The sequence below is a fragment of the Vulpes vulpes genome, chromosome 4 (assembly GCF_048418805.1).
Source record: "Vulpes vulpes isolate BD-2025 chromosome 4, VulVul3, whole genome shotgun sequence".
NCBI lineage: Eukaryota > Metazoa > Chordata > Mammalia > Carnivora > Canidae > Vulpes > Vulpes vulpes.
Window position 1 is genome coordinate 134,472,653 of NC_132783.1, and position 27,783 is coordinate 134,500,435.

Here is a 27,783-nt window from a genome sequence, read left to right on the forward strand (position 1 = left end):
GATTAATCACAATGAAAGGTTGGAGTTCCTAGGTGATGCTGTTGTTGAATTTCTGACAAGGTAAGGAGGTTTTTCTGCTGTCCCCCAAGAATTGCATTTTATAGGTAACATGTTTACTATATTACCTTCTTTATAATTAGCTAAATAAGGCATTGAAACACCATGTATTTTATCCCTTCTGTAGAGCTTGAAAGACACACGTCTTGGCTCTTGCCCTGATAACTTGTACTCACTGACACTGTAATGCACAAGATTACAAGATGAAAGGCTAGTGTCTTTGTCCTGTCAAGTTTATGTTCAAGTTGCCACAGCCACAAGAGATCAGCTTGTCTTGGTCTAGATGCTTCAGAGCTTATATTCAATTTGTAGAGAAAGGGATGATATTTTAAAATGTCATTTCATTTTCTAGGATTTGTCTTTGATTTATTTCTCCCTCTTTCCTATCTCAAGGGAAGTAAAACTTACAAGTAATTTTAATTACGAGATTTTGGTGTGTATGTATGTGTGCCTGTGTGTGTGTACATTTACACGTGTTTTCTCCCCAGAAGTATTTTTGTGTCCTTAATTTGGTAGTAGGGGTAGGAAAGTGCATTTTCTGTTTGTTTCCATACCCACATAGTTTCTCTTTTAAAGGGAGACAATACATGCTTCTCTGGGAACTGCCTTGAGCTATTTGTTTTCTCTCTGGGTCATTTCTTTTCCCCAGAGGGACAAAATGAAGCAGAGACGTAGCTCTCCAAGCCTGTCCTCACTGGACACAATAGGACTAAATAAGCTTAGCTGCCCTGATCAACAGTGGATCCTAAAAACTGGTGTGAGATTTAGAGAAGGCAGTTGCTGCTGTGGTCCAAATTGGCTTTGCATGTGGCCTTCTTCCAAATCCCCACACTTTTCCTCATCAGCCAGTTCAGTTCACTTATCCTTAGGGCACAACCAGCCACATGTGCTACTCAGTTCTGTTTCTATGCCTGTCCCTGTTCCTCTCTAAAGGACATGCCACCACTGCTGCCTGGCCCAGGCTTCTTTTCCAAGGCCACTCGTAACACAGCCCAGGCAAAGGTATTTGTTTCCAGGCCCAGTTTCTGAGTGCCACGTAGCTTTGCTCCTAGCAGTATGTGACCAACTGCTCAGGTCTTTATTGCCAATAGATTTGTCACAGAAGTCTTCTACCAGAAGTAAATGTGAAAATAGAAGTGAATGGTGCTGTTTGGGTTTTAGCATATTCAGATATACTGTGCTTACTATTTAACTTTCAAAGACTTTTAATCAAATCCTTCAGTTTAGTTCAATTCAGCTGGTATCTGTTGTGCAGATACTGTGTCCAGGTTTATTTTTATGATGAGGAGATACAGGCAGAATGTTGTGAGGATGCATATTTATTTATATGCCTTATTATTATTTTTTTTTTTTGCAGTGTCCATTTGTACTATTTGTTTCCTAGTCTAGAAGAAGGAGGATTAGCAACTTACCGGACTGCCATTGTTCAGAATCAACACCTTGCCATGTTAGCAAAGGTATGTCAAATGTCTGATGCATTTGTAGTAAAGTCTGACATTTTCTTCTTCAGTCCACACATAATTTTGCATTTGAATAAGTAACTCTTTAGGGTGTATTAGGAGTTTAATATTTTATAGACTGGGAAGGATTTTTTTGTTTGGGTTTTAAATATTCAACCGTATTAGTTCTGTTACCTTTGTGAGTTCACCAGCAGCTAATGAACTCCGTGGTGAAGTAACTTGATAACAGAAGAGGAAAAATTTGACAGATGTGTGTGAACAGAGTTAAACATTTGGGGAAAAGAACAAGAACAGAGCCAAAGAAATGAAATATTTTGTATTTTCCCTTTGTGTAATATTTCTGTATTACACTTGTCTTTAATTTACATTAATAAGCAGCATTATAGCTTTGAATAGACTATGTCTGCCCATTCATACCCACAAGAGATACTTTATAGATCTTTGAGAATCCCCAAACATCACAAATTCCAGTAATTAAGATTTAGGGTTGAGGCTGTCTAGCTTGCCACACTGACTTCATTTTTTGACTAAGAGAACCTTTTCTCAATTTAGATTGGTGGTAGACATTTTACTTACTAACATTATCTCATTTGGTATTCCTATCTCTGTGTGGTATCTTAGTAAGTTACAGCAAACAGAACACAGTTTGGATTGGCCATCAGATTTCCAGTCCACGCCCTTCTTGCAAACGGGGGGTGGGGGCATAGACAAATTGTGTCTTCTCCAAGTCTCTGCTTTCTCATCTGCAAAATGGAGATGGCATCAGCACCTGCCACAAAAGGTGGTTGTGAGAATCAAATGAGATTATTATTTGAGTTTTAATAATTCAGTTTATAAAGTGCTTGGCACAGTCCTTGCTTGTAGTAATCACACAAATAGGTAAATAAATTAGTAGGAGTTGGTTGTTTTTATTGCTGCTACTACCACTATTCTCATTATAGATTATTACATTTTATAGACCTGTGGGTTTACTCAATAATAGGGGAAACTGGCTCTTAAATTCCCCAACACCAGTGATTTACTGGAAAAGCTTTTTTGAGTTTTCCTTGATTTTTCATTTAGGTATTTTTTGTTTCTGTCCCCTTCATTTTGTTATAAATGTGTGAATTTGATAGAAAAGACTAGATAAAACCTAGTTGTTAACTTGATCTTGCTAAGGCATTAAGTAAGTATAGTCAAAATGGTTAATTTTAGACTCTGGTTTTTATGTTAGCAAGAGTGCATTATTTTATTTATGTAACATCATCATCATAGAAATGGCATTTAAAAATATAAATAATGATGTGTTAGCAAAGAGCTATAGGCAACAGGATGGCTCAGTTGGTTTTAGCAGCTTTACCATGAATGAAATTCCACAACTTTACCTAAAACTGCTTCAGTGTTTAGTTGATTTGATTTTCAAAATGTTTCCTAATAGGGCACATAAATGTCCATTAGAAATACTTGTGAATAAGTAGTTTTCAACCCACTCCCAATTTTTTTTTTTAAGATTTTATTTATTCATTCCTGAGACACACAGAGAGAAGCAGGGACATAGGCAGAGGGAGAAGCGGGCTCCCTGCAGGGAACCCAATGTGGAACTCGATCCAGGACTCTGGGATCAGGCCCTGAGCTAAAGGCAGATGCTCAACCACTGGCCCACCCAGGCCTCCCCCACTCCCAATTTTTTTTTCAGCTTAAGATATAATGGAATTGTATAATTATTTTTCAAACAGTTGTAGGGAAGATACTTACAAAGTGTTGAAAATTGCCATAATAGGAAAACAGAAACTGTTATGTGCCACATTAAGCGATACACAGAGCCCTCAGTAATTTTGGCCAGTTTCTGCCTTCAGCTTTCTATGTGATCTTCCTCCACCCCAAGTACTGACATTCCCTACCATTCAACACCCATCTACTCTGGTAGAAGGCACTGGTGTCCTTGCCCTTGTTCTAGACTAGTGACTCTTAACAACCACTTGGTAACTTGGGTGGGGGAAAGGACTTGACAGAGGATTGCTGAGAATTTTTGAGAATCTAATGAAAGCTCCAGGTCACCTATCCAGACAGTGAACACTTCAACACATGTACCAGCTGAACACTACTCTCCTTTTTGAAAGTCCAACTAATGCCTACACGAAAAAGTAAAGATGTAGAACAGGAATTAGGAAAAGTTGGAAAATTCATAGCTTTCCAGAATAGTTGTTTGTAATTTAAAATATGGCTTGCAGTGTATTCTCAAACAGGGCTCCAGAGATTAGCAAACAATTGGATTTTCCCAGTGAAGTTGTGAAACAGATGAAATTTACATATTCTAGCGTAAGCTCTTGCACTTAGGGATCAATTTTTTAAAAGAGGTGTTTTCTGCTGTTGCATTTGTGGTAGTCAAAACTCATTTGAATATATTTTATACTCATGAATCCCTAGCAATACAGAATACTGATAGCATATACGTCTTGTTTTTATTGTCTCTTTTTCCAGTGTAAATGGATACATACTGAGACACACAGTATCTTATCTGAGGACTGATGAGACTCATTGTCCTAGGTTGTTCATTGACTTGTAATTTGTTCCATATTACGTAGCATGTTCCAGCTTAGTAAGAATTTATTGAATTGAATTATAGGGTAATGGAAACAGATTTATTGCATGCTTATGCAGTGTTTGTATTTTTCACCTTTTATGGAAGGAATTATGATTTCCACTTATTCCGTCTCAGTTTTAGTTAAAAAAATAATCATACTGTGTCTAGTTCTAAAAGGACTTGAATGGATTTGTATATTATAATACAGTAGGATAAGAAATAAGTAGGTACTGAACCTAGACTAAAGAAAAGATATGGTTAAGACAGGAGAGTGAAGCCAGGAGTAAAGTTACTATTCACAGATATATTCGTAAGTCCTCTACAATTTCAAGATCTTGGCCACAAATTTGGTTCTAAACTTTTCTGAGGCCAAAGAAGAAAAGGAAGCATAATTCATTACAAACAATATTCCTAGAGCCCTAAGTTAAAGCCAACCCCATTGCTCAGAAGATCTCACTGAGCCTTCAGAAAGGGAAGTCATAGGGGTGGCCCCCGTGGCGCAGCGGTTTGGCACCTCCTGCAGCCCGGGGTGTGATCCTGGAGACCCGGGATCGAGTCCCACATCGGGCTCCTTACATGGAGTCTGCTTCTCCCTCTGCCTGTGTCTCTCTCCCTCTGCCTCTCTCTCTGCCTTCTCCCTCTGCCTCTCTCTCTCTCTCTCTCTTTCTCTCTGTGTGTCTCTCATGAATAAATAAATGAAATCTTTAAAAAAAAAAAAAAAGATAAGTCATAGAAACCTTATAAAGGACACAGATACAAAAATAAAGGGCCACAAAAATCCTTACCAAATTAAAAGAAAAAAGATTTAGAAATGTAAGGCATTTTGAAGTCTTCTGAGGGTCCCCATTTATTCTACCATATAAAAATTTGTTTTATATATAGTACAGACATCAATGCTGTGTAACTCAGGAGTCTAAAGAGGTCAACTTTGGGTTGGGTTTGTGTCTCTCTAGTCATGTTGGGTAAACCCAAAGGCCCATTTTCTTATAGCATAGTCTTTTTCCAGCTTGGACTAGTGCTTAGTCTGAACCTGGATTTAGACTCAGATCTGATCAGTTCTGAACCATCAAGAGTTGAAACATCAAAGTTCATCGAAGCCTACTTGGGGAAAGGTTGAAGTTAGTCAAATATAGAACCATATGTAAGGGCTCCTGATGAATGGTAAGCTAAACTCTTAATAAACTGACAGAAGGCCAATTAATTTGCAACCATTACTCCTTATCCCCAGGAGATGTTGAATTGTTACAGGTATGACTTTGCCAAATTCTTACTTAGTCCATTTTGAATTTTGTAGAAACTTGAACTGGATCGATTTATGCTTTATGCTCATGGACCTGACCTTTGTAGAGAATCAGACCTTCGACATGCAATGGCTAATTGTTTTGAAGCATTAATAGGTAATTCCTCTTTTTATAATCTGTTTCTTGCACGTTTAAAATGTTGGGAGAGCATATAAAATTCAGTGTGGAGACTTGGGACAAAATTACTTGTTTCCAAAGCATGTGAAGTCCCTAGTATAACACTAACTTTGTTGTATTGTGGTTAGTGTAGCTCTTGCAGAGCCTGCGGTCTATGCTTTCTTTCCTTGCATTCCTAATGCCTGAATTGGTGTCTGATGTCATGTGCGTGCATAGCTGGTATATAGTGAATTGAACTGAAGTGAGTTAATCTGTAGGTTTCTTTCCAGATTCAATTCAGGATCACATGCATAAATAAACAGTACATAGGTTGGTGATGAAGCCCCACTATTGTTTTTTATCACAATTTAATCTGTTTACAGGATTTTCTGATTTAAGCGTCTTGAAAACACTGCGTTTTTTAAATCCCAGGGCTTGAGTCTTTATGACTACAACTTATTCACTTGAAGCAAGACTGATGCAGGCACTTTACTTCCTCAGTTTCTTTTTTACTGTAACCAGAATATAGTTAGCTGTTGGTACAAGAAAGTTATGAAGAGTTAATTAGCTGGTGATTGCAAGTATGCTTTACAATGAAATGTTACAGTAGATTGACAATTCCTTGATTTTTTTTTCAAGTAAATGATTGAGTACATTTTATTTTTCAAAGGCCTTTGTACTTCCTTATCAATTTTTCCTTCTTCCTTTGAAAATGAATATAAAAGCATCCCATTATAGTTTTGTGCTGATGATGGTAACAAGAGAATGTTTAATAATTATTATCCACAGTCTTTTCACAGCTATGTCTATTTTGCACAAATATGTCTATTTTCAGAGAATTTGTCACATGGAATTACTGTGCTCTGTACACATAATAATTTTGACAGTGTTATAGTTGGCTCCCAAGCCAGGCAGACATGATTCAGTACCTTTTTGCTTTATTTATTAGTACTGTGTCTTCACCAAATTATTGAGTCTCTTTGAGCCTCAGTTTCCCCATTGATGACATGGAGATGGTGTCACTTATCTCACAGAATTGTTGTAAAAAATCTTAATACCCAATCCTGGCAGCATCTAACTCCAAGTTCCATTTCCTCAAACCCTTCTCCAAATAACCTACAGGCCCAAATCCTATAAATCTTCTGTAGTATTCTCTTACTGAGGTGCTGGTGAAGGTAAAGATAAGAATGTGAAAATGCTTTGTGCTGTGCCTAGGGCATGAATGGCCCCCAAACCATGGCTTCTACTACTATCATTATCATTATTATTAGTGTTATTATAACTACAACTATTGATAAATAAAGTATTCATCAAAAACCCTGGTGACTAAGTATCTTAATATTTTACACTAAAATGCCTTTCTGAAGACAGATATAAAAATATGATTTCAAAAATACATGACTACCTTACTCTAGAGTTATTTGATACCCAATTAAAATGTTATTTGATTGGATACCCAATTTAAATGTTAAATAGTTATTTGCAAAAAGCCTTCATTGATTTGAACTCATGTTTTATCAGGTTTTTTATGGAATTATAACTATACATAGAAACATAAACTATACATAGAAAGCAAAATAAAATAAAACCTAACATGCTCATAAAGCCAGTGTTTGTGCCTAGTTCCCTTAGTAAGTTCATAACCATACCCCATATGGTAGTTCATATTAGGCCTCTTTTTACTTTAAATATTGGGTTTTGATTTTAGTAAACTGAATCTCATATTTCAGTCTAATTTGTAATACAAATCCTAGCTAAAAGAGGGGAAATGCTACCTTTAGAACAATTGCTTCTGGTCTTGTCGATTTTTTTTTTTTCTGTGAGTGGGTTTTGGCTTGCCTTTTTTGCTTTTTATAGAGATATGTAATTTTCTCTGAATATTAATACAGTCTTCCTTTTGGCTTTCTATTCCTTTTATCTAGGAGCTGTTTACTTGGAGGGAAGCCTGGAGGAAGCCAAACAGTTATTTGGACGCTTACTCTTTAATGATCCGGTATTTATCTTGAATCATTTGCTTTTTCTTAGTTATATTTCATTACAGAAGATTTTATATTAATTAGTGACAGTGTTTAAAGAGCGTGCAGGAGAAACAAAGTGCCCGAATCTGCCATAGATGGTAGACTTCAAGTACATCAGAATAGCTTACTCAACTCTGTTGCAAATGGGAAAGTACTGTGGACACTTACATGAGGGGCTTGTCTTCTACCTAAAACCTGTCTCTCTTCATGGCCACTTACAAATTCAGTATGAATACTTTGCTTTAATTTGAAGTATTTTGAAGTTAATTATGATTTTCTGTTTTATAATCATTGGGTACCTACCCCAAGCAGGCTAATATCGCCTTTGGCTTTTCTGTTTATGATTTATCTTTATGTAAATTATGTAGACTAGATAAATGTATATTTATTTTAGAAAGTCAGTTCATAGGGAGTTTCTGATAGGGCCATGAATAAAAAGTATGGAAGTCCTTTTTTTTTTCTCTTAAGCAAATTATAGTTTAAGAACAAATGATAGATTCTAAAATAGTTTCTGTTGTTACTAAAGTATTAAGCTATTAATATTGCTAGAGCTACCTTTTTAGTCCTGAGTGTACTAGAGCATACTAGATGCTTTTTGTACCAAAACAAGTCAATTTAACATTTAAAGGGAGAGGCAACTCTGTATTGCAAATTGAAATGTCATTATAATTGAGTGAAATAGCCCTCGTGGAGCAATAAAGAACATAGGAAGCCAGTGTTTTAAACCTTTCTGAAACCTTCAGCTTAAGTTGCTGTCAAATGTTATTACTGTATTACTTAAGATAGTTTAAAAAAAGAATCAATAGTTTTGAAAAATGTGACCTGGATGATGTTCATATCTGAGGATTTGATTTTTTATATTTATTTTTATAGAGATATGTGATGATTTTATGTGTGTGAGTTTTCTCCTGATGGGAAAGTTATCTACAGATGTTCCATGTCCCCATTTTGTCCTACACACATAAATGAGTGTGCATCTTGATTTATATCTGTAGCAGATGGCATGTATTTTAAGTCTTTTTCTCGAATCTTAAAATATCTTTGTTCTGGCCTTTATCTTTTGTTGGCAATTTCAGCAACCTCTTTACTTTTTTCCTCCCTCCAATCTTGCCTTAAACTGGTCCTCCTGCCCCCTTCTCCCATATTACCTGCATCCCCACCCCCAATCCATTCTGTATTCTTCCTTTCCTAAATTATATGCAGTTATGCACTGTGTTCTTAATTGCATCAATTTTTGTTTAGATTCATTTCTCTCTTTAAATTCCTTTTGTTTCACTTGTCTCCTTAAGCAAGCTTATCTTATATTTCCAGTAGCTAGTGCAGTGCTGGCAAGTGCAGCATTTAATAAATATTTGTTAAAGGAATGAAATGAATAAGTGACTAAATGAAAAAACAGAGTCTGAACATGATCTTACGAACAGGATGGCTGAGATTCAGAATTTGTTTTAGTGTGTCTTTTATGAAACTGAGCAGTGCTTAGTAATATATGGTTGTTCCATTTCAGAATTTTTTTTTTAAAGATTTTATTTATTTATGCACGAGAGACACAGAGAGAGAGAGGCAGAGACACATTCAGAGGGAGAAGCAGACTCCATGCAGGGAGCCTGACATGGGACTCGATCCCGGGACTACAGGATCACGCCCAGGGCTGAACGCGGCACTAAACCGCTGAGCCACCAGGGCTGCCCCATTTCAGCATTTTCAAGTGCACACACTAGGACATTCTAACGCATTTGACATCTCCCTACCAGTTTACGTCTGTTAGGTGTGGCGTGTGGGACACACTGGTGAACCATTGAACTTTCTTTTGAGTAATGTTATCATGGAAGTCTAATCAGCCACAGGCAGTCAGACACAAACCTGTAGGCCCAGAAAGTCAGATTGATTGAATCCATGTAGCAGGGGAGGTGTGAGTCCTTTCTGAGGCCTGGGCTGGTGCTGGCAGAGTCTAAGGAGGGGCCAGGGAAGCAAGGATCAGTTCTTGGTTGCCTGCCTTTTCTGAGGCTGGATTACAAGAAGCCAGGGATTAATTTGGAATTGGGTGATTCAGGAGCCAAAAGCAGGTTAGCAAAAGTGTCCCCAGTAATTTTATTTAGAGGATAAGACATAGCAAAGCAGGTCAGAGGGCAACACTGGCAGGAAAGCAGTAGTCCCTCAAAGAGGGTGTCTGTTCTGACATTTTACAGATGCTGTAAGATGGTGAGGGAAACATAGTTTCCTGCTAACTTGCAGCAGGCTTTATCTGTTGTCGTCCCTCCAGCCTGTTAACAGCAGGGCTGTTTTTCCCTTCTTAGCCTGGTCTGCTGTTCATTTACTCTTTCAGCCCATACTGTTTTCCCTGGGTCCGTGTTTTCATCTTTGTGTGACCCTTCGTGGTTTCCCAAGACCCTCAGATCCGTTGTTGCAATTTGATCATCTCAATGGGCCTCTTGGAATGATACGGAGAGATTCCTATATGATCTTTCATTTTCTCCCACTCTCTCCCCACCCTGTTTTGGCCTTTACATATCTGTCCCGGTAGCTCCGACCCTGGCCTTTCTCTGGAGCTCCAGAAAATGGAGTGTCTTTTCAAATTGCCCCTGGGCAGCTTCACACGGGTATTCCACAGACACCTCATTTCAACATTTTTAGCATTTGAACTCATCACTTTAACATCAAAACATACTTCACCTCCCTTACTTTTATCATCTAAACCCAAAACCTTAGGATTTTCTTTTGTCCTGAGGCTTTTTTCTTCCCCTTTCCATTCAGTTGGCAACTCCTATCAGTTCTGTCCCTAGTATCCCTTGAATCAGTTCACCGTTGGCCGTCCAATTGCTTGAGTGTTTGCCCTTCTCATCTCTCACATGAAATGTTGAACTGGTTGTGATACCCCACTACTCTAGTTCCTCATTTGTACTACATTTAGTGTTGTCTTCTTTTTAATGCATGGATTTGATTCTGGTCTTTCCTGCTTAAGGTCTTTGATTTTTTTTACTATCTGCCAAAATCTGTATTATACAACAGAGCATTTAATAGTTTTCATAATCTGACTCTCATCTATTTTTTGTCTCCCAGCTTCTCACTCCCCCTTTGTGCCATTCTAGGAATTCCTTTTTTTAATTAAAAAATTTTTAAGGCGTGATTTTTGTTAGAGCAGCTTTAGGTTTAACAGACTGAGAGTAAAAATTTCCCATATACCCCTTGCTCGTACACATTCATAGCCCCTCCCATTTTACCAACATCACCCATCAGGGTGGTACATTTATTACAATTGATGAACCTACATTGGAAGATCATGACCAAAGTCTGGTTTACCTTGTATGATCTGTGGGTTTGGACAAATGTATGTTGGCCATGTTTCCATTATAATATAGAGTGCATTTTCACTGCCTTGAAATCCTCTGTGTTTTTCCTATTAGGAGTTAGTTAACTTTTTGTGCCTTTGTTCCTTGAGACATACCATTTGTGCATGTATGGTATCAAAAGCATTTTGATTCTCTCCCCCTGTTGATGTGCCAAATTCTTCATGTTCTTCAGGATATATCTGAAGAATTACCTCTTCTTTGAAGCTTTATCTAACACCCCCCAAGCAGAGTTTTCTTTACATTTAGTATGTATCACTATTATAGAACCTCTCTCACTCAGTTCATTAAATTACACTTACTTACTTTCATTTTTCCCTACTGTGCTCCTGTGAAGATAGTAATGGTATCTCATTATTCTTTGTAAGCTAATACGTAGTAGATATTCAATAAAAATATGTTGCTAAACAAGTGTTAGCAAAGATGAGAAAAGGAACGCTTATGGGCTATTTCTGGGAATGCAAACTGATTCAGCCAGTGTGAAAAGCAGTACGGAGTTTCCTCAAAAAAGTTGAAAATAGAGCTACCCTATGATCCAGTAATCACACTATTGGATATTTACCCTCAAAATACAAAAGCACTAATTCTAAAGAACACATGCATCCCGAGGTTAATTGCAGCACTATGTATAGTAGCCAAGCTATGGAAGCAGCCCAAGTGCCCATCAATAAATGAATGGATAAAGAATACATACACACACACACAGGAATATTATGCAGACATTAAAAAGAATGAAGTCTTGCCATTTACAACAACGTAGATGGAACCAGGGACATAATGCTAAGAAAAATAAGTTACAGAAAGACAAACACCATATGATCTCTCACTCATATATGGAATTTAAGAAACAGATGAGCAAAGGAAAATAAAAGGAAAGACAAACAAAGGAATAGACTCCTAACTATAGAGAACAAACTGCAGGTTAGCAGAGGGGAGGTGGGTGGAGGGATGGGTCAAATAGGTGGTGGGGATTAAGGAGTGTACTTACTGTGATGAACGATAAAATAAGAAAAAAAAAAGTTGCATTAATAAATATCCCAGCAGTCGAGCATTTTCCAGGACACTCTGAAGGTAGAAGTTTTCCCTTGAGCTAGTAAATGCTAAAGCTGGAAGTCCAGTCTCGATTTTTTGCGGGATATTTTCTCTGGCATCAAGATACGGAAGAACCTGATGTCTGAGCAGGGCAGATGAAAGGAAATGGAGGCAGTTGAAACAAACTAGTTGTGGGGAGTTAAGCAGTTACACGTGGAAGACATCTAAGGCGCAATCCCAGTGTCACTGAGTGAAAAACACAGGAGACAGGAAAAAGAGGAATCAAGTTGCTGAGAATTTTGAATTTGGGAGATGGGAGTTGGTTGGAAGAGATGGCTGTTCATTGTTACTGTTGGATACGATCAACATTAGTAGTAGCTCTTTCTGCATGCCAGAAGTGGGCTGTTTTGAGAAGGAAAAAAAAGCATGAGAGAACGTGAAAAAGTTGCAAGAAGGAAGTGACATTCAGCATAATTCATGCTACAGAGAATTCAAGGGAAAGGTTATTGAGTTGGTTAAGAGAAGCTCTCTAAAGTGCCTTAAAAGAACAGTTTGATATTTAAGCTTTTTAATTTTTTTTAATACTGGCAAAAATAAAATCCCTCTAAGTGGGATGCAAGTTGCTTCAAAACACAGGATATTTTATTTCACTTTGTCATCCTGTGTGTCATAGTGATAATAAATATTCCTATATTTTGTCCCCCCTGAATTTTTAAAAATATTTTTCCCTCTTTTTAAAAATTTTTTATTTGTTTGAAAAACCTAACATCAAGGCCAGAAAGTAGATTCACTCAGAGGCTCCCTAGAGTCTAAAACTGCAGGAAAGACACTTTAATCCTGAGGAAGTTCTAATTATAACTGCCTCTAGATTTAGCTCAGTGGATAAAATAAGGTACTGGGCTTCTCCATAAAATTCACTCATTTCCATATTTCAAGGAAACATTTGTAGTGACCTGCAATAAAAGTGTGGTCTTATAGATCTGAGAATTTAGGAACTAGATTTGGATGTTTTCCACCCCATCTTAAAGCAGCTCAAATGCTAATGAATGAGTGCCTAAAATAAAAGACATCTGAGATGAGTTTTAATTACAAAAGGCAGAGCTGATGCACATTTCTGGGGAATGGTAAACTAAAAAATATGATTAAAACAGCAACCTAATCCCAAGTACTAGGTTAAGCAAATGTGTAACTGAGTTTTAAAAGGTATCTTTGACTTCTGGGGGTGGAGGTGGCTCTTTTCCTCCCCAGCTTAATAGGCTAATTAGAGTCACTACAGGCAGTTTGAGTGGTGAATACACTTTAAAAAAAATTAGTTTGCTAGCACTATTGAATTTGCAATAAGTGGAGTCAGCATCTGAAATAGTTCACTATTTCAAATAATGGCGTTTTATTTAGTACCCCAGAGCATGTTAAATGGCTCCCTGGAGCATTAAAGGCATCACTCTGTTTTCCAGGACCTGCGAGAAGTTTGGCTCAATTATCCTCTCCACCCACTCCAAGTAAGTGTTACCTTCCTGTCTGCAGTGAGCTTTAGAGCTGCATGTTTTCATGTCACTTTAGTTTGCCTGTTTTCCCTCCTGCATTTATAAATCTCTGATTCCTTTCAGTGACATTATGAGCTTGAGCTAAGCGTCAGGTAGAACTGGAAAACTTTGGAACAGATAGTAAAACAGACTCATTTATTGCATCTATTCTCTGGAGTGGGGTGGGGGAAGCAATGGGAGTCATCTTCCCTTACAAGGCAGGAGGAACTACTTCTGTGGTTGTGGTTTGGTGCCCTCTCTCCCCCAAGAAAGTGATATTAAAAACTTACTATGTTGATCCAGTATATCTCCCTGGCTACTTTATAGAGCAAATAATGTGGAAGCAAGTGTGCGCTTAGTAAAAAAGAACAAATATTAAATTAACATTGCTAAATGGTAACCTAATTTAGATCTTGGAAATTGAAGGCTTTGACTCAGATTGCTTAAAACATACTGTAAATTAAAATTTTAGTACAATGTGATGACTTTTTACTAAAGATTTTGGTATTTAAAAGATCTATATGCGATGATACCCTTTTTCCCCAGTTGGTTTAAAAATTCTTTGTATTCTTTCCTTTTATTTCTTATTTCTGTTTTATGTGGAGACATGTATATGTATGCATGTACATATGGGTACATTATACATATATAAGAGTCACTAGTGGCTGAACTCTAATGAGAGGCTTTACAATAATAAATGGCATTAATTCAAAAAACTTTAGAAACGTTAGTATGAAATTGTCCAAAGTTATCAAAAATGTTCACTTTAGTTACTCTTTTCGTATTTGCTCTTTGCTCTCACTTTTGCATTGAGTTGTTCAAAGCTCATTGTTATGTGGAGCACCTGCCTAGTGGTATATAATAATCTCAATGTAAGCTGAATCCAGCTTTAATCCTGTTCATTTGCCAAAATAGGCTGGTCCCTAGAAGCCATACAGTCGTATTCCTGTAATGCAGTGGTTCTCAAAGGGCAGTCCCCATATCAGTAGCATTTGCCTCTCCTGGGAACTGACAGGAAGATTCTCAGTCCTTACTCCAGACATACTGAATCAGAAACTCTGGAATAGGGCCCGGCCATATGGATGTAACAGGTCCCTACAAGCATTCTGATGAACGGGAAAGTTTGAGAACCACTGCATTGCCAGATACACATATTCTCCACCTGCAGTTCTTCACTTTGCCTCTTCCTTGGAGAGTTAGTATAATACTTGGGATTTTGAACTATCTGTGTACAGTACTTGGCCTTGAAATTTGAAAGAAGATTGGAAAATATTATTTGAGCCTTCTTTAAATATTAGGTTTGTTTGCCATTCTAAGGGATGAGAAGGAAGCTTCCGTGTTCTGCTGGCATTTCAGAAATTGCTGCCCATGGGAGAAGGAATTTTACAAAACACTATCCTAGAATTGATAATTATTCTTGTAACCAAAAACTGCACATGATTTTTATTTATTTTTCTTTTCCTGCAGCTACAAGAGCCGAATACTGATCGACAACTTATTGAGACTTCTCCAGTTTTACAGAAACTTACTGAGTTTGAAGAAGCAATTGGAGTAATTTTTACTCATGTTCGACTTCTGGCAAGAGCATTCACGTTGAGAACTGTGGGATTTAACCATCTGACCCTGTAAGTTAGAATTACCCGTGTAATCCCAATGTGACTATTTAGACTGGCAGTTCCAAACCTTTGCTGTGTGCCTTTCAAAGACATTGGGATTTCAAACATATTTCCAAGAAAGTCACATCATGAGATGGGTGAGCAGCCAGATGCTGGTGTGGATCAGGGGATAGGTTTCCAATACAGTATTTTTTGTTTCATAGGTTCCAATCCAGTATTTTTGGTTTCATTGTCATGTGTCTTATTTCTTCATAAAGTATAAGAGAAGTGTGTAAATTTTATCTGTAAAGGGACATATACTAAGTATTTTAGGCCTGTAAGGCCATGTGGTCTCTGTTGCAGTGATTTGACTCTGCTCTAGTAGCATAAAAGCAGCCACAGAGAAAATGTAAATGAATGAACATGGCTCTGTCCCAGTTAAACTTGCAAAAACAGACCGTGGGCTGAAATTGGCCCTCCATCCTAGCTCTAGATGAGCGATTTGGAGATGAGCTAATATAATAATTAGGAAAATAACCACAATGTTATTTCTTTGCGGTTGTTTTTTATTCAGTTCTTGGCTTCTCTCCCCTAAATTAGATATTCACAGCTCTCTTTAAAGTGTAAAGATTTGAGATTCTTGTCATAGATTTTTTTTTTTTTTTTTAGTGTCCTTAAACTGGATTCCAGATTTGAATGATAGAGAGTATATTTCAATAAAGAAGTAAAGATTTAACGAAGAAAATTCTTGGACTGTTTTGCTTTGTTTTGTTGAATGAAAGTTAACTATGCAAGATTGTTATCTATACTTTATTTTTCAACTGATACTCCTTAACTTCTGACCAGGCACTATTTATCGGTTGTTTAATTCTTAGACGTTAGTCATTGTACTCTGCTTCAAAACTCAATCTACATTGACTCAGATCTCTTCTCAATTGAGGCCTTAGGGACTTGTATTTAGTCTTGTGTTTTAAAGCAAGGTGAACATGTTGCTTTTTTAAAACCATACCTTTTTAGAAATTATGCTTCTTTTTTTTAATATACAAATACTTTATTGGTCTCTTTGCATTGATGTTGTTTTTTCCAGAGGCCACAATCAGAGGATGGAATTCCTAGGTGACTCCATAATGCAGCTGGTTGCCACTGAGTACTTATTTATTCATTTCCCAGATCATCACGAAGGACACTTAACTGTGAGTTTGTGTTAAGTCATTCCCTTCAGTAAGATTGTTGTGAAATAGAGTGAAGATTAGAGGAGCCAAATATGTATTTATGTAATTGATTACTTAGTTCTTGGTGATGTTAGCATATCACATGGTTTTGTTCATTTCATTATGCAAATTGTATACAAAGCAATATGTGAGAAGAATTCTTCCTGTATTCCTTCATTTAATGATTACCAACCCTGTGCAAGACATTGAATTGAGCTAGACTTCATGGGAAGAGCAGATACTAGTCGACACCTATCCATAAGGAGTTTAAGAACTATTAGCAGAAATGGAGAATATAAGTAAATAGCTACAAATACTGTCTCTCTCTCTCTCTATATATATATACATACATACATTATATATATATATTATATATATAATGTATGTATGTCATGTGTGCATGCATACATGTACACTGAAAAATAAAAGTAAGTAATGGTAACTAAATATAGGAGAGAACCATGTGGAATATTAGGAAGAGGCATAGATAAACTGCTGCACTTGTGTTGTTTAGAAAAAGATAAGATTTCTTTTAGCTCTGGATTTCCAAGAAGGCTTCTTGGATATGATGATGTCTGAGCCTTTAAAGATGAGTGGGATTTGGCCACCAGGAGTTAATGGCAGAAATTTCTATGCAAAGACATGCCACACTTTGGGCCTACTGAAACAAAGGGACAACATGAAAAACCAGAAGATAGAGAGACAGCAGGGAATCAGTTTGGCTGGATCCAGGACAGAGTTGAAAGGGGCTTAGAAAAACTAAGTTTGATTTATGAACAAAGTGAAACAGTCCCCATTTCTCTCACTTTTGTTTCATTTTATAAAATGGCATTGAGCTTTTTTATTTGTTGCATATGATTTGTACTCTGAAACTGATCAATAATATAGCTAGAATGGTGAACAAAGCATGTTTGGAAGCCAATCGTTGAGGATCTCTCAAGGCGCAGAAATAACCTTTGAGAAAACCCTCTAGAGTTGGGCATTGAGAAAGCAAATACTTTCTTGGGCCAAGAAAAATAGTAGTGTGCTCTAAGATATTTTGTTAGTGTGTAGCCTTCCTTTTTTATTATACTTGAAGCAAATAATAAGTCTTTCATACTTTGTATCTCTATGATTTATATGCATGTTTTGCTCTGAATAGAATTGGATCTTATCTCTGCAACTGTGTACCCTGGAAATAGTTTATGTGAGACACAAATATTGGAATTAGGAGAATATGGTGATTTGACTATGTTTCGATGTAATTTTTCAGTGAAATTTCTAAGCCTAACAAAATACAGTTCTTTTAGTCACTCACTCAGTGAGTATTATAGTTCTCTCACTATGCCCCATACTATTATATAGGAAATCAGCAATACTCTTTGTTTAAATTGAATTTGAAATCAATAGTTGGATTACCATTTAAAGTTAACTACTTTTGGATGGACAAAGAAGTAGTTCCTCTCGATTAATAAATTTTTTAAGGACATAGAAGTATTTACCAAAAATGAACTAGTGTCTAGTATCTTGCTAGATATCTAGTATCTTTAAGGAATCAATAAATTTTTTGTCAGTATCTTCCATTGGGGAATAGACTTCACTGCTGTCAGAGTATCTGGTTGGTCTGAGGAATGGCCAAACCAAGTCAGGTGTCTTGAAATTGTAATTCATTTTTTGGCCATATAGAGGCCACTGTTGAAAATGCATGACTTAAATGCACACATTTGCCCCTAGTTTCTTGCAAAATTAATTGTGAACTCCGGGATTTTGTGGAGGTGGGATGTTATAGATCAACAAGTTTACTGCTTCCCATCATGGTCTAGATAAAGGTAAAACCAGGACTATACTAAAGACTCTAGTTTTATGTTCTTTCTAAAATTGCTTCAGTTCTATAACCTTTAGTTTTATTCAAAATGTATTTATCAGCCTTGTCTTAAAATTAGACGATTTTTGAAGAGCTTATTAGAAAGATGGTAAATGACAAAATTATGATATGGTTTTATTAACTATGTTCACAGGAAGCTTTGGTAGAAATCAATAGGACTGACAGATCTGCTGGTAAAATAAAGGTGATCTGTCATCAGTTGAGTACATACTTTAAAAGATTTTAACTCTCATCAGTACTGGCACAATTGTCCCTCCCTTTTTCTTGAAACACTGTCCTTCGTTGGCTTCTGTGAGCTTCCGTTAGCTTCTGTCATTCTGTACTCTGGTTTTCTTCTCACCTCTTTAGCCACTCTTTCATAGCTTCCTTTGCAGGCTCATCATATTCTGTACAGCTGATGGAGATTCCAGCATCTGAAAGGTTCCCACCTAGGCCCTTGTCTCTTGTCACAAGAGCACCTCCTAGGCAGTCTTTTCCATGTATGCACTGTCAGTTTCACTCTAGAGACAATGACATCCAAACAGATCTCTTCAGTCCCATTTCTTCCTGAGCCCACTAGGTAGCTGCCCTCTCAGCGTCTCCACATGTCCAAGAGCAAATGAACTTAGAATCTCTTCCAGTGTTCCCTGAGTAATTGAACGACAATGTCAACCATCCTGTGTTGCCTGTCAGAAACCCAGGAGTCATCTTTGATTCCTCACTCCGCCTACATCCCTATATTCTCGACCACTTGTAAGTCCTGACATTGTTACTTCTTGAGTAAACGCCTCGTCTTCATTACCTAAATCCTCTCAACCAACGTCTGTCACCCAGACTGCTGTAGCAGCTTCTGCGTTGGTAGCAAAACATTACAGGAATGTGCTTGACAAACCCCGTTAGAAGGGGTGGCATTTATTAAATTGCACAGGATACGATCTTAAGGTTGCATTTATACCAAGCATGAGGCAATGCAGCATATTCAGATTTCCCTGATACATATGCCACTGTTTGCAAAGCCGTCCTTTGTAGTTCTGTGCTCTCCCACAGTGGACATGGTCTCAGGCAGAAACCTTGCAGTTGGCCCAGGTTTCAGGCCTGTTCACCCTGTCGTAGCTTCCTAACTGGTCTATCTACTCTTGCTCCATCTTTTGATGCATTTTCACAGTGTGGCTGGTGGTGTCTTTTCACAGCAGAGCTCCTATGACCATATTCACCATTCATCTTCAGTCCGCTTTGGTTATTCCTCTCATCTCTCCAACCGCTAAATGCTGGAGCACCCCCTTTCTCAGATCTCTTCTCTTTTCTCTTGACCTCCTTTCTGTGAGTGATCTCATGGCTTTGAGTACTTCTCCACACCACTTCCTAAGGTATGTCTTCCACCTCTACTTCTCCCCTTAACTCTAGGCTCTTTGTTTATATCTTCACATACACTTGAATAGCTAGATATAAAGATATCCTGGAGGGACACCTGGGTGGCTCAGTGGTTGAGCGTCTGCCTTCGGCTCAGGGTCCTGGGATTGAGTCCACATCAGGTTCCCCACAGGGAGCCTGCTTCTCCCTCTGCCTGTGTCTCTGCCTCTATCTGTGTCTCATGAGTAAATAAATAAAATACTAAAAAAAAAAAAAAAAAAAAAAAAAGATATAGTGGACTCTCTAGTTGGATTTCTGTTAGGCATCTCAAGCCTAATATGACCAGAACAAAACTGATATTCACCCCAAAACCTGCTTTTCTTTAGGTATTCTCCATATCAGCAAGGATCATTTCATTCTTAAAGTTGTACAGGCCAAAAACCTCAAAGTCATCCTTAATGGTCCTCTTTTCTTCATGCTATACCTGTTAGCTGCTAGCATATCCTGTTGATTTTACCTTAAATATTTGTCCAGAACATGACTACTTTTTACCACCTCCATTGTTATCACCCTGGCCCAGGCTTTTATTATCTTTTCCTTAAATTACAGCCATAGCCTCCCAGCTGGTTCATTCCCCGCAACCAACCACCACCACCCCCAAGCCATCAGTCTATGTTTAACACATCATCCAGAGGGACTGTTTATAAAGGGAAGTCAGATTACAACCCTCCTTTTGTGAAAAACCTTCCAAAGATTTCCTGCCTTAAGGGTAACAGTGTTGTTACCTACAAGACCCCATGACCTTTCTCCCTGTCTTTGTCTCCTAGACTCTTCACATTGGATCCTGTGCCATTCCTGTAGAACACTAAGCAAGCCTTTGCCTCAGTGCCTTTGTATATGCTGTGGCCAAATTCCTCATGTCTTTCAGGGCATGGGTTCAAATGCTATCTTATCAGTGAGGCCTTTAACTTACCCTGCTTAAATTGTGACCTCTTCCCCTTGTCCCTAGTCCCCTTCTTCCAGCTGGGAACCTCATTTCCATTTTCTCCTTAGCACATATTATGTATTTTACTTGTTTACTTTCAGTCTTCTCTTGTCAGAGTATAAATTCCTTGAGGGCAAGAGTGTTTGTTCTCTTCATTCTTGATTCCCTGGGTCCTTGGAGTTCCTGGCATATATCAGTGCTGAGCCGATAGGCTGAATGAATGATCATCCTATCCCAGGCCAGTGCTGTTTGTTTATTCTTTGGATAGTAACTAAAGAACAAGCACGGCCCTGGCTGGTCTGAGTTGCCCATCTGCCCTCCTCCTGCTATATGCTCTTCTTTTCATTATGGGCCTCTACACTGCTCTGTTTTGTGTTCCTACAAGCCCCTTCTTGCCATCAGGCTTTGCATGTGCTGTTCTTATTCCTGTTTCCAACCCTCATCTGCCTGGTGTCTCCTACTCTTTGATTAGATGTCAGTTCTGGCTTGACTTCTGGCTACAAGGAGAACCTTTCCAGATGGCCTCCTCAGTCAAATTCCATGTTCTTTTCTTTCCTGGCACTTACTGATTTCCATTTGCTTGTCCCACTAACCTAGAAGTTCTGTGAGAGTGTGTTTTCATGTATCACTCTGTGCCCAGCCATATGGTAGGCTTGCAATACATGTTTGATAAATAAATAAAAGAAAGAGTTTTGTTGGTAGCTAAGATGTATAGAAAGGGAAATAGAAGTGGCATTGGAGGGAAGTGACATGTTGTTTTATGTATAAAGAAGGAGGCTGTTATTTATGAATGTCTATAGATTAAAATTAATTTAAAATATGTGGAGGATTACTTACTACAGTTGCATTTGTATGAGAGGGGTGGCAAATTATTCATTATTGTGATTAAAGAACACAAAATTACATTAATTCACACCGGGAGGCATTAGTTAGCTTTGAGCCATTACTTTGTGTGCTTGTTTTACAGGGAATAGGACAGTTGAACAAATGAAATCATGGATTTGAAGTTTTGAATGCTGATGGGGAAAAACATAGTGTTGTGTGAGTTGGATATTCAAAAAGGCCTGCTTGGGAAGGAATCTCAGGCATAGATAATTGTTATAGGAGGACTGAGGTTGATTTCATAGACTGAAGTATTTGATTTTTTAGGGTAGAACCTGGCCAGTAGGGATTAGGTAAGTAGGGGGAGGGTCCCAAAGATCATTAGCTCAGACCAGGATGCCTGTCTTGTCACCCTTGCAGGTTTTAACACCTGCATATCATTCTTCTCTCTATATCATTCCTTCTTCTTAGTCTTCACTGTGTGCTACTTAGCTAAAAATAGTTGCTAATCCCATGCCTACTGTGCGTAAGGCACAGTGCCCACTGGTGTGTGCATCAGTGAGATGAATTTGCAGACATTTTTGTTTTTTTTTTTATAGCGGAATGATAATGAGAAAGCAGGGATTACAAATAAAAAGTTTGAGAACCAGTGATCTAATCCCTTCCTGTTGCCTCCCGCCAGCACTAAGCATAAATCATTTAGACAAACGCAGATTTCATCTACAGGATCTCTTTGAGAGGATAGATTCCACAAGCCTCCTGTTGGAGAATTTCTCTGTCACTAACATAATTTGGTTCTTTGTATCTGACCTGCATCCCGCCTGCTAGCATTTGTGCACCTTTTCTTTAGTTATCATAGGAAATGGAGACCATCTGGCTACCACTCTTGGTGTAATAGACCTGTGTGGTACATCACTGTCACTTTTAATAGTATATTCTGCTTTCACCCCATGTTCTTATGTTAAAGCCCTTAAAATAATAAATCACAGTCTACTTACTTTACACTAGGTGGCCCTCTTCGGTTGCTCATGTCCCACTGCTGTGGCTTCCTCTTAGAATCAAAAACGAATAGAGAGGTTGAAGGAAGAATGCCAATATGTTTCTTTGTTTGTTTTAAGCCAATAAACCTTTTTCCTATTAAAATTTAAGTTTAGTCATGAGAAACTGCTGTGCAGAGATAGTAGAAAACTCCCTGGATTCTGAAAGTCAGAATTGGAGACGTGTGACACTTCTGTTGGTCCTGCCATTGCATCAGGGACTCAGCCATCTTTTTCTCAGCTTCACAGAAAGCCCTGACTACAGCTTTCTTCATTTTTTCTGGTGATTTCAAGTATAATTTTGTCTTTGGTGGGGGGAAGGGTTGACGAAAAAGTTGAGGGGCAGCCTAGCACTTGGTAAAATGGAGGGCTTCAAGGACAATATGTAGACTGATATCTAGAACATCTGTGGAAAATTCAGAGGAATTCCTAGAACTTTCTATAACCAAAAGAGTGAGCTCATCTGGCATAATAATGATGATGCCACTGTGGGTAAAAACAGCAGCTAACATTTCGTGTGTTTTGATCATGTGCCAGCCATCGCAGTGTAATACATTACAACCCTGTGAAGTAGGTACTGCTTTGCTCCATTTTATAGATGAGGAAACCGTACCTCAGAGAGATTTAGTAACTTACCCAGGGACACTTAGCCAGGAAGTGGTAGGGCCACAGTTTGAACCCAGGAAGTTTGGTGTCAAATCTCTAGCCTTTCATTACCACATCTAACACAAGGCATTGTTTGCAAAAACAATCTAATAACTAACTCAAGCTCAGTTGGATACTTAATATTCATTTTCTAGAATTCTACTTAAAAAGCAGATATTTCCTCTTTGTAAAATAATAATCAATAGCATCAGCGTCTGCAGACTTTCCAACCATATGTCTTGTCCCAGTCAAATCCACTCATCAAAATGATCTTTCTAAAATCAGAATATTATATTGCAAACTGCTCCATTTGACACTTTTTAGGCTTCCTTCTCCCTTACAGGAAAGTACAGGCTTCTTTACATGACCTGCAAGACTGCCCAGAGGCCAGCCAGCCTCGTCTATATTAGCTCTCCCTGACTCTGCTCTGACCTGTCCTTCAGTCCCATCCAGTGATTACCTTGCTGTGTCATGGCCCTTTGTTTTGCCAAAGCTGTTCCCTTTTCCTGGAAAATCCTTTCCCACCATCTTACTCTATTTAAGCTGCTAGAACAAAATACCACAGACTAGGTGGCTTATGAACAATAGAAATATACCGCTCACGGTTCTGGAGGCTGGAAGTCCCAAGATCAGAGTGATAGTCTGGTTGGGTTCTGGTGAGAGCCCTCTTCCAGGTCACAGACTTCTCATTGTACTCTCCCATGGGGGAAGGTGCTAGAGATCTCTCTGAGGTCTCTTTTATAAGGCCTCAGAGATCATATATGATCCCATTTATGAGGTCTCCACTCTCAAGACCTAATCACCCCAAAGGCCCCACCCACCTCTTATGCCATCATCTGTAGGGATTAGGATTTCAGTGTAGGAATTTGGGGGGGAGGGAACACAGACATTTAGACTATAGCACCTACCCCTCTGGCAGCCTCATTTTTTTTCCAGTTCTGACTCTGTTCATCAGAAGCTACCTACATGAATTTTTTTTAAATGCATATGTCCAAGTTGTATCCCCAGAAATACTAATGCCTTGGTTCGTGGAAGAAGCCCAAGCACCCGTATCTCAGAAGCACTCTATGATTCTGATGTAAGAGCTAGGTCAGTGAGCCTCTGAAGTGTTTTTACTCAGGCGTCAGGTCCTTCAGGAGGCCTCTGGGGAAGGCTAGGGTAGAAGGGGGCTCCTGCATGCCCTGTGTCCTCCGTGCTGTCACAGCAGCTACCGCAGAGCATCCTAAGGGCCAATTTGTGTGGCTTCCTTGGGAGATGAGCAGCAGTGGGTGTCGATCATGTTGGGGTCTTCAGCTGTCAGCACAGTGCCTAGCACAGAATTGGGCTCCACAGCTCTTACACTGAACTAGCTGAAGGTGCTTTTCTGCCTTGTGACACCCCCCCCCCCCCGCCCCCATCTTGATCCCACCTGTTGGCAAACAGTGTGATTCATTCTGGAGTCCAGCAAAGGCCAAAGGTGGAAGCGGACATTTAAAGAACTGCCATTTGGACAATTGTTTAGGTAAAGTGCAAGGTCTTACTTCTTTTCAATTCATCTTCTAAATTCAAATTGACTCCAAAAATATGGTTGATTTATAGCTTCCTTCTCCCACACTGAGTTTTGATTCAGGCTCAGAGTTCTGGCAAGAACTTGAAGATCACGTTCTACTGGTTACCCTGTGGCTTCATGGCCTGTCAGGGTGTATCTTAAATAAAACTGGAAGCATTTGTTTCCATCCTCACTGCTTTCTCCCTTCTCTGTCGGACAACCTTACTGGATAATAACCAAAGAAGGAGCCCTGACACCGGAAGGCAGCTGCTGGGGCCTGGTAACTGGAGATATATGGTGTTTTGTGTGCATTTGTGTGTTGTACCTCCGATTCGTTGATTTTGAAGCATGAAAACTCCATATAGGCAGCCTAAGTTAAAGCTTTGTCTTCTCACCAAAGCACATATTAAGAGAGAACCCAATGGTGCTGTTGCTCAGCACAACCGTATTCTCAAAATAGCCCTCCTGTTCTCCCCCAGCCTCTACTTTGAGAACTGCCTCCTGCCATCTCCCCATTGGGAACACAAATGAAAAAAGATCTCTCCCTTCTAGCTCAGTTATTTTATAATTACAAGATATTAGGCTGATGGGCTCTATTGGTTGGGTCTTCTAATAACATTATATGGTAGGCCTTTTTAATTTTGAGCTTCTCTGTGGATATTAATTTTAATGAAACATTTACTATATTGAGGAAAAAGAGGCGAAATAGGAAGAAGGGAGCTGAGACAAAGAATAATAGTCTGTAACTCAACAGCAGGCATGGCTTATGAAGATCAAGTTGTATTTCTGCTTCATGCATCACTGTCAGACAAATTAAGAACATATTGTTTCTTATTTATCTATTGTCAAGGATGCAATCTCAGGCATTGAGAATAAATCTTGATTTTCATAAGCTCGGTTGACACTGGAGTCACAGAGCATAAAACTTGCATCTAATAAACAAAGCGCAGTGTGGAACGGCCAGGGGTAGAACACTAGCGCAGCCCACAGCTGCTTCCCGCGCCTTGGCCCTGGTGTCAGGGATGGTCCTTAGCAGGAAGGGATTGTTGTAGTAGGACAAAAATTTGTTATAGCCGTTGTGACAAAAGTTCTAGTTTTAGGTATGTTATTCCCCGAAATCTTAGATTTGGGGATAATAATGACTTTCAGCTTTTATTTGGTCCATCATGGTTTCTGTCTGCTTCCCCCAGGCTCCTCCCCACTTCCTCTAGTGAGCCATTACCGAGTGCTCAATTCTTGAACCGTGCTTGCTGTCTGGGAACCTCTGTGATGGGTTCGTTGTGTAATTTTCATGTGCTGTGTAATGTTACTACTTGGGATGGTGTTTGGAGGACTCTTTGCTGCCCGAAATTGGTACTAGAAATTTTTGTTTTGAATTTTTAAAGTTGAAATATGAAAATTCCATTTTAATTTGATTAGAGATGAAGAGTCCCAATTTGATAAACTATGACTCAGGATATATAGTATACATCTTTAAAATAATAAAAGTAAAACTCTAAGTAAATATTTTATTTTTTATTTTTATTTTTTAATTTAAATATTTTAAATAATGCTTACTAAAACATTACTTCCCCAAATCCTATAATATCAAAATTAGCATCAGTACTGTGAAACTTGAAGTTGTAGACTTTTAAAAAATGCTCCTTTAAATCTAACAGTGACAGAAAGTAGGTCAGGTTTGCCGGGGTGGTACGTCGGATTGATTGATTACAAAGGGGAACATGAAACTTATTTGGGGGTGAAAGAAATGTAGAAAGTTGTCAAAACTCACCTAATTGTACTTGAAATGGGTGCGTTTTATCATTTGTAAGTTATACTGCAATAATGTTGATTAAAAAAAAATTTAATGCTCCTTTTACTTAGTAGCATTACATTTAGCGGAAGGTATGATCCTTAATCATAGTTTAGTACCCTCCCCTCACCACGGCTCACTGCTACTAAACAACTAAATAAACTATTCAGATGTTAGCTAGGTAAAATCCAGGAGCAGAGGAAGTTATTAAGGGGAAGCTGGAAATACATGGAGGTTGTCACGGCAGCCTGGGGGTAGAGGTTGAGGACTTAAACCATTGCTTAACTTGGCCTCCCTGTCAGTGACATGATCTTGGTCTGTTTGGGCCCAACACTGAAGGAGGAGAGAGACCACATTGAAATGGTTTCTAAACATCCCTTAATTACTCTTGGTCAGTTGCTGCGAAGCTCTTTGGTGAATAACAGAACTCAGGCCAAGGTAGCAGAGGAGCTGGGCATGCAAGAATATGCCATCACCAACGACAAGACCAAGAGACCTGTGGCCCTTAGGACCAAGACCTTGGCAGACCTTTTGGAATGTGAGTCTTAAGTTTCTCTTAACCTGTAGACTCAGAATTTAAATCAAATGTACCCACATTTATTTTACTTCTCATTATTATTATTGTGTTCTAAGTAAAGAAACCTTTTCTGTTTAATTTTTATTCATGCTTTTTCCAAAGTTTATTAGTAGAATAATTTGGAAATAAGACATGTAAATAATGAGTTTTATGTTCAGTCTGTATTCAGTGGTATCAGCCCTCCATCCCTGCCTCTGTACCCTTCCATCCTAATGCTCAGCAGTCACATCCTTTATGGGAAATGGTAGCAGTGTGGAGATTGGTAAAAGTGACTCATAGCTTTTTTTTTTTTTGCCACCCAGCAGCCTTTATACAGGGGCATAGAAGAAAGAAGGCTAATTTATTCCTTTAATACTAAAACTATTATCTGTTGTTTTGAATGAGCTCAAAACTCTATGGACATAGTTGTCATCTTTGGCAACTTCTTTTTTTTTTTTCTTTTTTTGGCAACTTCTGATATGGTCTGGAAGCATTATAAATAATCCTATTATGGCTAACTAAAGGATTATACACATAATTTTATTGTTTCTGATACTGGTTTAAAACGAGTGGGCCATTCACTGGGGCTTGGAACTTTAAAAAAAAATATGGTATTTTTGACTATTGGAATTATATTACAAGTATTAAAGTCTACCGTGCAAAACCAGCTCATTTACAAAGTGCAAAGGTAGTCTGACTAAGAAACTTAAAAGAACCTCTTTTTCAGTTAAAGAAAAGTAACTTAAAATTACAAAAACGTTGAATAATCTGTTTCACTGGCAGGGTTTTTGGGGTTTTTGTTTTTTGTTTTAAGCTCAGTGAAAGCTGTTTTTATACCTTTTAAAAACTCACCATTTGTTTCCTTGGTTAAAGTATCTTTTAATCAAGTCCTCTCTGGGGTCACCATTTATTTATTAATGCAAATTTGATATCTTGTTATGTTGTCACTAAGCTCAGTATTAAGGTTTTCTCTGTGTGGGCAGGGACTCTATAGTCTCTCATAGTCCTGAGACTCTATAAATTGT

General features: G+C 38.4%; 1 protein-coding gene across 23 annotated transcripts in view; it reads left to right on the forward strand.

The window, feature by feature from the left end:
• The window catches only part of DROSHA (drosha ribonuclease III), a 119,216-nt gene that overhangs the window by 83,805 nt on the left and 7,628 nt on the right, over positions 1-27,783 (forward strand). For all 23 annotated transcript variants that reach the window (XR_012001317.1, XM_025984108.2, XM_025984104.2 and 20 more), the window contains 8 exons: positions 1-60; positions 1,415-1,514; positions 5,375-5,477; positions 7,400-7,470; positions 13,326-13,370; positions 14,862-15,019; positions 16,077-16,182; positions 26,599-26,740. Coding sequence is in view for 22 of the 23 variants with exons in the window: in XM_025984108.2 (XP_025839893.1) it covers positions 1-60; positions 1,415-1,514; positions 5,375-5,477; positions 7,400-7,470; positions 13,326-13,370; positions 14,862-15,019; positions 16,077-16,182; positions 26,599-26,740 (785 nt within the window). In the remaining variant the exon portion in view is untranslated. The remainder of the gene's footprint in view (positions 61-1,414; positions 1,515-5,374; positions 5,478-7,399; positions 7,471-13,325; positions 13,371-14,861; positions 15,020-16,076; positions 16,183-26,598; positions 26,741-27,783) is intronic.